The sequence below is a fragment of the Hirundo rustica genome, chromosome 13 (genome assembly GCF_015227805.2).
Source record: "Hirundo rustica isolate bHirRus1 chromosome 13, bHirRus1.pri.v3, whole genome shotgun sequence".
In the NCBI taxonomy this organism is placed as follows: domain Eukaryota; kingdom Metazoa; phylum Chordata; class Aves; order Passeriformes; family Hirundinidae; genus Hirundo; species Hirundo rustica.
Genome location: NC_053462.1, coordinates 8,652,025 through 8,665,474, shown reverse-complemented (window position 1 = coordinate 8,665,474; position 13,450 = coordinate 8,652,025). Strand labels below are relative to the sequence as shown.

The 13,450-nt window shown below is 46.0% G+C and overlaps 1 protein-coding gene across 1 annotated transcript in view; it reads left to right on the top strand.

Moving 5' to 3' along the window:
• TNFAIP8L3 (TNF alpha induced protein 8 like 3) overlaps positions 1-13,269 on the top strand; it is a 46,081-nt gene extending 32,812 nt beyond the window's left edge. The window contains exon 2 of the mRNA XM_040077020.1: positions 10,297-13,269. Coding sequence (XP_039932954.1) covers positions 10,297-10,859 — 563 coding nt within the window. The 3' untranslated portion in view covers positions 10,860-13,269. The remainder of the gene's footprint in view (positions 1-10,296) is intronic.
• The last annotated feature ends 181 nt before the right edge of the window (positions 13,270-13,450 follow it).

Below are 13,450 nucleotides of genomic sequence, written 5' to 3'. Positions count from 1 at the left end.
AGCTGTGCTTCTCTGTGCACTGTCAAACAGCGGCTCCAAATGGGTTTTAACCCGTAAGCCCTCATCTTCCAGAGCTGTGAGCACTAATCAGCATCTTTAGAATATATTTTTTTAATTGACTCCCCCAAAACACACACGCAGAGAATAAAAATTAGACAATAAATAGTCTGTGCAAAAGGTTAAGGAAACCTTCTTTCATTAAGAGTTTTAAACATGTTGTGATCAGTCTACAGCGTCTGCTCCTGACTTAGGAAAGTGAACTGCTGTCAGACATTTCTTGCCATTATTGTCCTCTTCACCTTCTCCTCATTTGACTTTGTTCCCTGGCATCAGCAGAGTTTGGAAGCATGGCTGGAATTAAATGTGGAAATTACCAGCTCCTGTGGTGTTTTTATTTAGGGACCAACAGTGTGTTTTTCCAGCTGCACCTGATATCTGGCATTGGTTTACTCCCCTTCCATTCATCATCTTCTTAATTCAAAACCTAGTGGTCAAGCAACCAAGTACCAAATTAGGAAAACAACAGCACACGGTGTCCATAAAAAAGCATCTCCCTCTTTTGCCAGACACACAGATGCCATCAACTCGTATCAAGCTTCAAGAGCCTTTCCTTCCCCTGCAGTCCCCTGCCATTTCCCCACTCCCTGTGAGGTGTCACCCAGCCCAGCGCTCGCACTCAGTGCGCTCCCAGCACCGCAAGCACAGAAGACACCGTGCTGTTGTCAGGGGTTTTGCCTGTTTTTATATCCCAAGACAAAATCCACCCGACGAGAGTGAATTCCAGTTGTGCTTCTCACAGCGCAGCCTGCCTTGTCCCACGTCTGGGACAGCTCTGCAGGGATGGAGCTGCTGCCGCTGCTCTCCCTCCGGACGTGGCAGAGCTCAGCTCACACAGCCACTCGGTCAGCAGCAGCTGGACACCTGCTGCACCTGCATCCATGCCCGTGTTCTTTGCAGTTTGTTCACCTTGACCTGCTTTAGCAGAAATATTTCCCCCTTCCCATTTTCTTTCAGCCTCACGTTAAGCTACAGAGAAATGCCGTCTCAGTGTCACAGCACCTTCAGACCAGCTACCCTTGGGGTCCCAACGGCTCGCTTTCTCATGGAAGTTTGTACATCCCTAGAGCACAGACGTGGTTATTTTTCATGCCATTCTTAATATATTAGAGACAAAAATAGAATTATTCTGTGTAAAAGGCAAGGACGCTTTATCTCCGGAGAAAGAGCAGCGTAGTGCAACAGCAAGCTATTTGAAGGCACAAAAATAAACCCTCAAAATTTTCTTCCTGAGAGGATGAGAAATGGGTGGGGGAAAAAATAGAAATTGGTAAAGCAGTACTGAAAAGCCTGTTTCATAGCTGCACTTTAACTATTTAAAGCACACAGATTGCACGGAGGCCTTGTTTAATATTTAGGGCTGATACTGATGGGCCTTGCTTTACTAACAGCATATTATTTTGTTCCTACTGGGAACAACCAGCTCCTGCATGCTAAAGAGACTTCTTTGGAAGGAATAGAAAGCATTTGAGCTGCAGAAGCACGGGGAAATCTGACCCTCCCGTTAACCAGGAGTGGTGCCTGTGGGAACTGCCAAGCACCAAGCCCACAAAAGCACAGATGCCTCCACAGCCTTCCTCTCTCCCTCACCCTGCCAGAGGAGAGGATAAAAGAATACATGAAAACCAGACACAGCCTGATCAAGGACTCGAGTCGTTCATGACACTGGACTGAAAGCCCCAAGACCTGTGCAAGTGTCATGATGTTCAAACAGCTCTTCAAGTTTTTGTTCAGAACAAATCTACCAGTTTGGAACCACTGCAAGCAAGTTCTACACATCATTGACAAAGAGAAGCTGCCACAATAATTGTATCTGGATAGAACAGGACAGCTGCAAGATCTTCAAAGGTTTCACATGGCTTTTAAATCTCTGTGACAAACAATGCTTTGGCAAGAAAATCCTTTCTTTCCTGGATAATTGTTACTTTAGTGTGGAAGAACATGATGGTTGAATCCTTTCAAAGAAGCCTGCGAGCCATCGTTCCTTAACAAGATAATTGTTTATCGTTCATTATATGCCTGATATTCCCCAAGAGCCTCTGTCCCTTCTAAGCAATAAACAACCCCTTAGCTCTACCAAAGAACTCATTATGATCCTGTTGTGAAAATTACATGGCCAGACATTAAAACAAGCATAATTTTCCTATAGAGATAATAATTATTTGGCTAATTGGGTATTTTTGCCACTCAGTCCGCACGATAGCTTCTTTTTTTCCTGCTGTGTCTTCTAAAGGATGGTGTAATAAATGCAGGAATCGTAGAAAAGGCAAAGGACATGAAACACAAAATGTTTCAGAGACTGAAGTTAAATTCTTCGATAGTTCCTGCCCAAGATTTTCTGTGGAGCTTGTACTGGGGAAAAAGAAAATAAAAAATCTTCACAATTTGAAGGCCAAAAACTCCTGGCCAATTAAAGATGTCCCTGAGTGCCATCAAGGCATGGGCTGCTGGGGTTGGTCAGCTATCCGTGCTTAAATAAGATCTGGCTGTAGTGTTTTGGGTATGTCACCATGCCTCTTTAATGAAAAGAAGCCTTTTAGACTAAAACTAGCATTTAAAAAAAACCCACATTAATATAGTCCTAAACACCTGTCTCAAAATGCAAGAACAGGATCAGTAGGTCATTGCAAGGGGTAGTAACCAATCTTCCCTTGTCAAAACTCTGCTGTCAGTGGGGAACCTTTTTGTCTGGCAGCGTCAGGCAGAGCTAAACAAGCTTTTCTGGGATAGGGGTGTTCACTCTTTTCAGTGTATTTTGCCGAGAACATAAACTGACATCAAAAGACTTTAAACCTGTTTATAAAATACAGTGGTCAGTTTATCAAAACCTCTTTTAGCTGTATAGTAAAGCTTTGAAACCCAAACTCCCCAGTGTTTGGCTATCATTCCTGGCAGACAGACTTTAACTCCTGAGCACTTGAGAGCAAAGCCTTGCTCACACCCTGGGTGTACCTCGGGGTGCTGTGCAAGCTCTGTCAGCATCGCAGAGCTCACTGCCAGCTGCCAGGAGCTAACCAGGTGTGTTTGCTGCCTCGGCAGAGCTTCCCCCTGTGCTACGAAATGCAAGGTGCAGAGTTGAAAATGAACTCTTGAAAGTCACCCTGCAAAGATAGCATTCCAGGAGCTGCAGCTCGGTTTAGGCTTTGCCTCTGATTTACGTTACCAGGTTAATGAAATGAAAAGCTTTAGTGGCCACTCTCAGAGAGCTGTCAGCTGCTTGTATGTGCCCAGCTGGTCCCTGGCAGGCCGGACCAGGGCTGGGTCCTGACCAAAGCAGCCGCTGCCTGGTCCCTTTGGTTTGTGGGACACAATGGCAGAGCTGATCCTCACTGAGCCCCTCTGGCAGGGAGTGGTTTCCTCTCCCACAAGCTGGATGCGAGTTTGCAGGATATGACCAAGCGTAATGTCTCATTTGGAATGTCAAACAGCAGCCCTCCAGAATCCCAGCGCGGTGTCAGCCGTGCCATGCATTCAGGGGAGTGCCTGGGAGGGTTTCCACCTTGTGAGCCAGGCTCAGCTCCGGGACAGTGATGTCATCCACACACCCCTTGCCAGCTACTGCTTTCAGACCCAGGGGAGGAGCACAGCGGTGCAGTTCAGTTCCCAGCCAGCTACCAGGGGCAGCAGGAGCAGAACTCTGCCAGACCCCTTTTTGGCAAGTCCCTCAGAGCTGATGGAAATTGCAGCTGAGCTCCTCTCCCCCGGCCAGGCTCCTGGAGGCATTACCACAGGACTGCAGCCTACCTGCTCACTCTGCACTGCTCTTCCTCTCTTTACAGAAGGGGCCCCCCAGCCTTCCACCACCCCCTCCAGGTACTGAGAGAGAACTCCAGTATGTAGGAACAATACAGTATAGAAAAGTAAATGCCAGATACAAGTCAGCAGCAGAAATAAGACTACGCATTGGAATCTCCAGTCCCCAGGTTCCCAGACAGAGCTTTTTTTGTGGCATAGTTGGTGCTCATCTAAAGCACTGAAAGGAAAAGTAGTCTTCTTTTCCATTCAGTCATATTTCCTCTGTACAGGGCTGTTGCTGCCGTTTCCAGCCTGTCCAAGTTCTGCTTTCAGACGTTTGGGTACTGGTTCATTCTCCCAAGATTATATAATTATCTGTAACCTCCTGTTCCACTGTGGATATGAGCAACCCTTTTACGCTCACAGTAACAATTTAGAAGTGTTAAAGTTTGAGCACTGGGCCCCTGGTGCTTACACGTGTTTAAACTGGCCCTCCCTGAAAGCTGATGTATTCCATCTGCTCTACTGGATTTCTTGGCTTAAAGTTACTGGAAACACTGAATATTTCTTCTGCAGTGATCCTGTAGCTGTCCAAGAGCAATACACACACTCAGAGCTCGTGCCTGGGCTGCTCAGGACTAAAACACTACAGGACAAGTGGTTTTAGTGGATTTTTTTTTTTTCCTGTCTGCTTTTAGAGCTACTTTGAAATCCTAAATCCTGCAGTTCACATTTCTAATCAGTCCTGTAGCATGTAAGTGAGACTTGATGGATAAATAAAACAGCTTATTTCCTCTAAGATTTTGCCTGAATGATGGAAATTAAGCAACTAGATTTTTTTTTGTATTTATGTCAAGAAAAGGGGGCGTTACAGGCAGATCTTTAGGTTATAAAGAAACAAGCTGCAACACAGTAAATTATCAACACCAGCAGCAACGCTGGAGTAACCATTCAGATACTCACTGCAAGAGCTTTACAATCCAGCTGCCTCATTGCCATTCCCAGACTCTGCAGGCTCAGGGGCAGGAATATCACTAAGTTAAAGTGCACAGGTGCATTCAAACCGGGTCACACGAGTCACTAAAACAGCACATTCCTACAACAATGCTCACAACCCAGCTAGCTCACACTGTAGCAGGCTCTGAGAGCGTGCCTGGCCCTTGGCTTGGTCCATCTCCCACAAGCCTGAGAAACTGCTGGCAGCTGGAGGGATGCCCACTGACCCTGGTGATCCTTAAAGCCTGTCTTTAGCTGCAGAAGCTGTGCTGCATTTTAAAAGTGAAGATTCAGGAGTATTAAAAATACTTCAGCCTCTTCATCAGCTTTACTTTCTAATGCATTTCCATCTTGTTCAGTTAAGACTCAGCCCTTTGCTTACTTCCAGTACAGCTGGGGCACAGATGCAGGGAACTTTTTCTGGTTCCCATCACGTCCCATTCCTGCTAAGCTGAGGGAACCCTCCTCAGACCTGCAGCCTCTTCATGATTTTAGCTCAATTTAAAAGAGCTCAGCTCACCTCTCCAGGATGCTCTCAAGCCTACTCAGTAGCTCCAGCACGTGCTCTCCTTGGCTGGCAAACACAACCACCGTGACTGCTGGGAGCTGGGGTTACACTCAGTGCAGTGGAAAATCAGGCAAAGGCTCCCCGTGTGTCTCACTCGGGAGCAGGTGAAGCCAATGGCTGAGGTAACTGATCACCCAGGACAAGCTGCAGCCAGCACTGGGGTAACAGCTCCCAGCGTCAGGTGAAATTCCAACCAGCCTGCTGATTCAATTAAAAATGCACTGGACAACCTCCACAGAAACCCTTTGGATAACTCCTCCTCTCTCCATTTTTGCGGTGAAGACACACTCCCTCCAGAGCTCCCTTCAACTCAACTTTCAGCCATTAGCCAGGGGAGAAAATATCCTGGCTGCAAAATGGTATTATGGCTTTGACTGAGCGGCTAACTGGGAGGGAAATGGATTCATTGCTCAGGAGACTGGTTTCCATATCCTCATAATTGCTTCCAGCAAATGTTGACCGTCCTCCCTCCTCACCATAGTGGGAGCATCTTCTGGTTGACTGGATTTGCTGTGTTTTGTACAGAGCGACTGAATGCGGATTTACATAAAAATAGTATTGCTGAGCATTTCGTTCTGACCATTTTGTACTTGGTACAGCCATCTGCAATCAAAATATTTGGAGAATATTACAGATGTTCTTGCATTTTAGTCTCAAAAACTCCTAAAATATAAAACTCTTACATCCGCTCGCTAGAGTTGCCAAACTTTTTCTGCACTTCTGTTATTAAGCAACTCTGTTATTAAGCAATCGTGTTATTAAGTTTAGTGGATGTGAGACGTCTTTGTCATGCTGAGCACCGCCTGGCAGGAGCTGGGTGGTCACGGGTGGGGAGGGCTGTCCTGCCCTGGGCACAGGGAGCCTCTCCCCGACCTCCTGCCCACAGCTGGGCACTCGCCACCCCTCCATGGGCACCACAGCACGGGAAACACAGGGCTGGGGAGCTGCACTTCCAGGGGGATGGAAGATTGCTGTGGGATCAATCCCGTCACAAGGAGCTTTTTAAACAGCTTTTATCATACACAGCTCTCTAGGTGACAGAGAGAAGGTGAGAGCAGATCTGAAGCAGAACTGGCCCTTTCTTTAATAAAAACCAAGATGTCAGATTTTCTATAATGGAAGCTAATCACTACCCAACAAAGCTTGGAGGGTGGCTTTTCCTTTTTAGCCTTGGTGAAATGTTCCTGAAAGCTAATAGCATCTATAATGCCGTTGCTGATTTGTTTTGCTGTATGAAAGAAAGCAGAAAATAGAATTGCTGTATGTAGGAGGTGAAGATGTATTTTGTGTAGTGAGCAATGTGCTGCAGTAAGAAAAGGCTGCCACGGTAAACATGCCGTCCCCACGAAAGCCTGAATGTAATCATGTGGCTAACCACTTGTGATCTTTGAAAGGCAAGGCGTCACCTGCGTGTCTGAGCACAGTGTGATTTTGGAGGCAGGAATCCAAACAAGCAATCCAAACAGCTTCTCTCACTCTCCAGCACGCTGCAAAGCTGCACACACCCCGAATCAAAGCAGAGCTGAGCACAGCCCTTTGTGAAGAGCCCCCACGCCGCTGTCTGGATGCACGAGTGGGCTGACAGCTGCTGTCTGCCTCCTTCCCATCCCACACACACTGTCTGAGTCCAGCAGCAGGAGCTGGGGCAGTGCAGGATGGCTCTGCAGAGTGCCCATCCCAGGGCCTGGCAGAGTGCCCATCCAAGGGCTCTGCAGAGTGCCCATCCCAGACACAGCTCTGCAGAGTGCCCGTCCCAGCCAGGGCTCTGCAGAGTGCCCATCGCAGGCAGGGCTCTAAGGCACAGCTCTGCAGAGTGCCCATCCCAGGGCCTGGCAGAGTGCCCATCCCAGACACAGCTCTGCAGAGTGCCCGTCCCAGCCAGGGCTCTGCAGAGTGCCCATCGCAGGCAGGGCTCTAAGGCACGGCTCTGCAGAGTGCCCATCCCAGACACAGCTCTGCAGAGTGCCCGTCCCAGCCAGGGCTCTGCAGAGTGCCCATCACAGGCATGGCTCTGCAGTGCCCATCGCAGACACGGCCTGGCTTAGTGCCCATCCCAGGGCCTGGCAGGCAGCTTGCTGGGCAGGTGGAATGCTGCCCTTCACCTCCTCCTGAGCTTTCCTGACATGGTGTAGGGACCGTGGCAGCAGCTGAAGCCTCTGTGTTTAACAGACACCACAGTGCACAACCATCTCTGTCCCACCAGGCTCTGCCCGTGCCCACTGGAACCTCTTCTGCCTGGTGCAGCTGACTGGGATAGACACAGCACGTGGCAGCCGCCGTGGTGAAACTAATTGCCAGCTCGTACAGATTGTGCAGTGCCGAGAGCAGCACAGGTCACAGAGCGAGCCGGGGGAAAGGAGCATGAACAAAGGATTTGGGTCTGCCTGGTTTCTAGGGGCTGGCATGGCTGCTGGGCTGCAGATGCTGTGGAAGGAAAGGATGGAGAGGCAGGAGCACAAAGTGGGGAGAGAACCACAGCAGCAAGGCAATAATATATTTCTTTATTTTACTTTCAGAAAGATGAGGAGGAGCTCAGTCTCTTGCTGTTAAAAAGTAGGTCCCACACTTGGGACTTGCCATGGAAAAGCATTCCAGCCTTAACACCCAGTTAAACTTGGCCTGATGGTTTCTAGCTGTGCTGCCCCTTTCACAGCCTGCACCTTTCACTGGGAGCTGCGGCATCATTGTCTGAGCTACCAGGGGTGTCCCAGAAAGAGACCCATGTTTGAAGTCACACTGCTCAGTTTTGTGGATGAGAGACAGTGCTTTAGACACACAGACATATAGCACACTTCTTTTTTCTGTGCTGGACAACCCTCCCCTCTGAAAAGTTCATTAGAAGCTTTTATGTGCTAGTTTATCATCCAGCTTTGTCTCGGAGATCACACAGGTGGAGGGCAGCTGCCTGTGTCTGTATGTAAGGTGCTGGTGGCTCTGCTGGTCCCAGAGCCCCCCAGGGGGTGTGATGGGGACGGGAGGGTGGCTTTGCTTCGAGCCACAGAATTGCAGCAGCTCTGCAGAGCTGTCCCTGCAGCAGGCCAGGCATGACAGGATTCAGCTGGGCTCTCACCTGGACAAAGGAACACAAGGCTGAAGTGGCGTGAACTTCAATAAAATTAATATTTTAAAAATCTACTGCAATTATTTTCAGCTTTTGATCAAATCAGGTACTGATCAACTACATCTACTAAGCACTTACTCCAGAAACAGACACTAACAATCTACCATTTCTGTGTGTCAAATGCACATAATTACTCATCATGGATACTATTTATATACCCATGTACTGCTAAGTGAAAGAATGCTTTCATCCTGGTTTTATCATTTCTAGATTAAATCACAGTTTTTCCTATTTCCTCCAGACAGCAGCTCAGCCCCACAATTTTCTCTCCAAATGACAGGCAATTCTTTTAAGCACATTGAATTATTTTTTCCAGGTGGTGGTTCAGTTGAAATTAAATGTTACTCTTTAACATTGCTCAGCAGTACAGCTGTGGCACACAAAGATGACAACTTTAATATTCCAGCCAACTTGAAAATCAGAATTAAAAGGAGGACTTTAAATTCAGTGTTACTTACTCCAAGTGAGCTCTGGCAGCCAGCATCCCTTTTTCCTGGCATGAGGGTGTAAGGAGCACAGGGGAAGTGACAATACTTGTGTGCTGAAGGCTGGAAAGGGCCTGGGAGCTCGTCCCGCCTGCTTAAAGACTCACCCAGGCTCCACAATCAAATAAGTACTGGAAGATTTGATTTTTATTGTCATTTTTAATCTCTTAGTGGTTTGGTTTCCCAGCAGCTGGTGAAGGACATGGTTACCTCCATGCCCCTGGGAGCAGCCAAGGCTCTGGTGTCCTGGTGAGCAGAGCAAGGTCCCCAGCTGGCAGGGACACACAGACACCACCTTTGCAGGAGCACAGACTGAGGGGGGACGTGAGGGAAAGGCAAGGAAGGTGTCTGGGAACAAAGAGGCCACTCTGCCATCACTCAGAGCTCACTGGCTGTCCTCCCCAGACACACACCCCCATCACCACCTGGCTACAATGGTAAAGTGCCCTTTGATCCAACAGAGGCTGTGCTGCCCCAGAATTAACCTGCATAATTATTTCATACCCATATTTCCTTTGCTTTGTCCACAGAGGGTCAGTTAGAAGCCAACATTAATGTGAAGAACAGAGGAAGGTCAAATTAGCTTCGACCAAGAGCTACAGAATCTCATGGGATAAAGCCCAGCAGTAGCCATGTGTTCAGGTGCTCTGCTGAGTGAAGTGTGCAGATATGAGTAAAAGATAAAAAATCCAAAGTATTTGTTTGTTAAATACAGAGCAAATAGCTCAGATATTTTTCTCTGTCAGGAACTGCATGCGCCGAAGCACCAACATTTTATAAACGTTGTAGTCTATAATTTTGTAAATTGGTAACAAAAGGGGAAGGCATTGATACTATAGATTAAGACAAAGTACATCCATGCTTGTGAAGCTGCTTGGCCTAACCATGGAACAACAGTGCCTCCCAATGATCAGAGTGTAACTCTGAAGGGCCATATATTGCTTGTCACTATTTCCTTTTGCTTGTCTCTGATACTTCATGTATTATTTCAACCACAACATCTCAGCAGATCTCTCTGCCAAGAAAGCTTTCATATTGAACTACAAAATTAAAAGACTATCACAGAATCAGCATATATAACCGCTGCCAGGATATTCTGTTCCTCATTTGCAAGCAAAAGCCCTCAGTGACAGCAAGACCTGAAACACGGATGTGTGGAACCCCAAGGTTACCTGGCAATAGTGTGTTGGGAGTGTTCCTGCAGTTGTGACTGTTCTGGTCAGTGACATGTGCAAGGTCTCAGTTAAGCGTGCAGGTACCACTTTTCTTAACTGAATGCAAAAACAATTCACCAAATAAAATTAACATCTCCCCTTTTTTCTATCCCAAACCAGGTCCTGATTATTTCAGCTCCAAGAATCTTGCACTGCAAGCCCAGAAAAAGATCCTGAGCAAAATGGCAACCAAAACCATGGCTAACATGCTGATCGATGACACAAGCAGTGAAATCTTTGATGAGCTGTACAAAGTAACAAAGGAACACACCAGAAACAAAAAGGAAGCCCATAAAATCATGAAAGACCTGATCAAAGTGGCAATAAAAATCGGGATCCTCTATCGAAATAATCAGTTCAACCAGGAAGAGCTGGAGATCGTGGACAAGTTCAGGAAGAAGCTGAACCAAACTGCCATGACAATCGTTAGCTTCTACGAGGTGGAGTACACTTTTGACAGGAATGTGCTCGCAGAACTGCTGAATGAGTGCAAAGAGCTCGTGCACGAACTCGTAGGGCGACACCTGACAGCGCGGTCCCACGGGCGCATCAACCACGTCTTCAACCACTTTGCGGACGTGGAGTTTCTGTCTGCCCTGTACAGCCTGGACGGCGACTGTCGGCCATACCTCAAAAAGATCTGCAACGGCATCAACAAACTGCTTGATGAGAAGGTTCTTTGAAACTGCGCTCAAAAGGCAAGAAACCAACCAAAAACTTGTCTCTAGAACTGGCCACCCTTCCTAAGCCATGGTAGGCAAGCAAGCTTCCTTCCCATCAGTCTTACTACAGTCCCCAGCAGGGCCCAAGAAGGTGCTCACCAGGCTCATGATGAAGTGGAAAACTTAAATCAGAAAGCTATCGATTTTAATGTTTTGTTCAGATAATTCAGTCTTTTTCAAGGAGCAGACTGAACAAGGCTGCTGACGTGTATTGTTCAGACACAGATTGCTACTCACCATGATCTTGCTAGCTTTGTGTTCAAGGCTGAACATGTGAACAGAAAGTAAACTCAGATGCATGGCTATGTAAAAATAGACAGATGAAGGCAAGAGCAATGCATGGAATTTACCCCCAAGGCCCTTGGAGTGTGTATTTTTATTATTTCCAGGCTAAGTGAAAAAGCTTTGACAGAAGGTAGGGCTTTGACGGATTAAGTTCATTCCTTTCAAAAGGATCAGGAATCAATATGAGAAAACATTTCTGATTTTACATGGTATATAAATCTAATGAGAGTAACAAATCATACAAACTGAAGCAGGAGAAAATCTAAAGATCTGCTCTATGAAGCAAGTTTCATCAGTTTAGCTTTATACCTGCTAATGGAGAGAAGGTTTCATTTTGATTTGAAAAGCAGCTCAGTGGTTCAAGCTCAAAGGTAGATGAAGTAGTACAGCAGCTCCCCCGCTCTCAGGGCTTGTATATTGGGTAACAGCAGGTGAGTTCAGACTGAAGGTTGTGCTGCTCTTACTGTTCTGCCTGACAGAACAAAATACTCTTTGTGAAGAGTTGAAATTGTCCTTGTGAGGAGCAGCACGCCTGAGACACCAACACTTACACCCCGATCCTCAAAGTATTCAGCCTAAATAAGACTCCTGGTTTAATATACCCATTACATTTGTGCCTACAGTAAATCAGAGGTGGGATACAATTCATCCCACCCATCCACTATTTGTGCAGTGCCTCCAAGTGTAGCATATCCACAGCAGTCAAAAGAGAACAGCCTTAGTGACTCTGGTGAGTTTCTGGAGTGACTTCTTGTTCAGAATGTTTTCAGCGAATTTTCTGGGTTTTTTTGAAACAAAATATAGTGATATCTCCAAACAGAAAACATTTTGCCAAGAAAGAGCGGGTTTTGTAGAGTCTTGGTTGGACCCAGGGAGTGTGGGAGCAGAGTGGATGCTCTGGCTGCCACCTGCAGAACCTGGGTAGGTGCAGACTGACCCAGAGTGAAAAACACATGCTCAGAAATCTCTCCTCTCCTTGTCCTCTCTCTCCACCTTATCCTCCAGACTCATCTCTATCTCCCGACATTGCAGTACCCTCTCCTTTCGGCTGACACAGAGAGCAGACAGTGCCATCATCTGGGGGTAATACCTTCCATATCGTGTATGCTATAATAGAGATGAGTGTATCTGAAAGTTCACAAAGACAAGAAAATATATTTGAAAGCCATTCCTCTCTAAGGGAAGCTTACACATTGATCACTCATTACTTTAGGGTAAGAAAAAAAGTTTCTCCAATAAATTCTTGAATACTATGGTATTAAGAGAAAACTGTTCAAAATTCTTACTATCCTGTCTTTCCTCACCCCAGAGTAACTATATTTTATCTCTTGCAACAACAGTTGTTACTGTCATACCTTTATACAGCTGAGAGTACCCAGGTCATGTACTCACACAGATGAATTTTTACCTGTTCCCAGGAGAACTCATTCGAAGCACAGTAAAAATGAGACATTGGCAGAACAGTTTTTAATGGTGTAAATTTGCCTCATGTATCTCCTTTAACCATCAAAAGTAGATTTAGTCACAATGAAGATGGAAAACTCCTTTGCAACAGAGAAATGAGACAGCAACGTTTGGGGTTGCAAGTTCAGCCAGTTGCAGAGCCATATTTACCTGCATCATTACCTGCATTTCTTCCAGGCATGTACTTGTCAACTGATGCTTTTGAACAGTATTTCTTGTATCCAGTGCTCCTGTCCCAGTGCACATGTCAGATTTTTGTGTGTTTCATTTGTGGCAAAAAAATTTAGGTTCTTCTTTTAAAGCCAGAAAAAATTATTCAAGACGTCTAAAGGAAAGGCATATCCTGTATTTGTGACTTTTTGTGTGTTTCAAGTATCAATATTCAGACTCTGGTATTTTAAACACACCAGCTGTTGTTTTATTTAAAAATAATCTGAGTAGCCTTAAGGAAAGATATGTTTTCAAGTACTTCTCATACTTGCATATCCTGTATATTCATTGTTTACTTTTGTACTTGTAACTTGGTATGTAACAACATTGCTAAAATATGGGCAATGTTCAGGTCACCTTAAATATATTATGTATTATCACATTTGTGGATTAAAATTGTGTGATTACTGCCCTTTTTGTTTCATTTTGATTTATTTAACCTACCACCTCTGTTGTATCATAAGCAAGTGTCAGCAGCAGAACAGCAGATACCACAAGCCAAAATCTCACTCTTCCAAGGACCTTCTTCCATGTTTCCCAGGATATATTCAGCCCAGTTTAGCTTTTTGTGATTTAAGGTAGATGGAAGACAC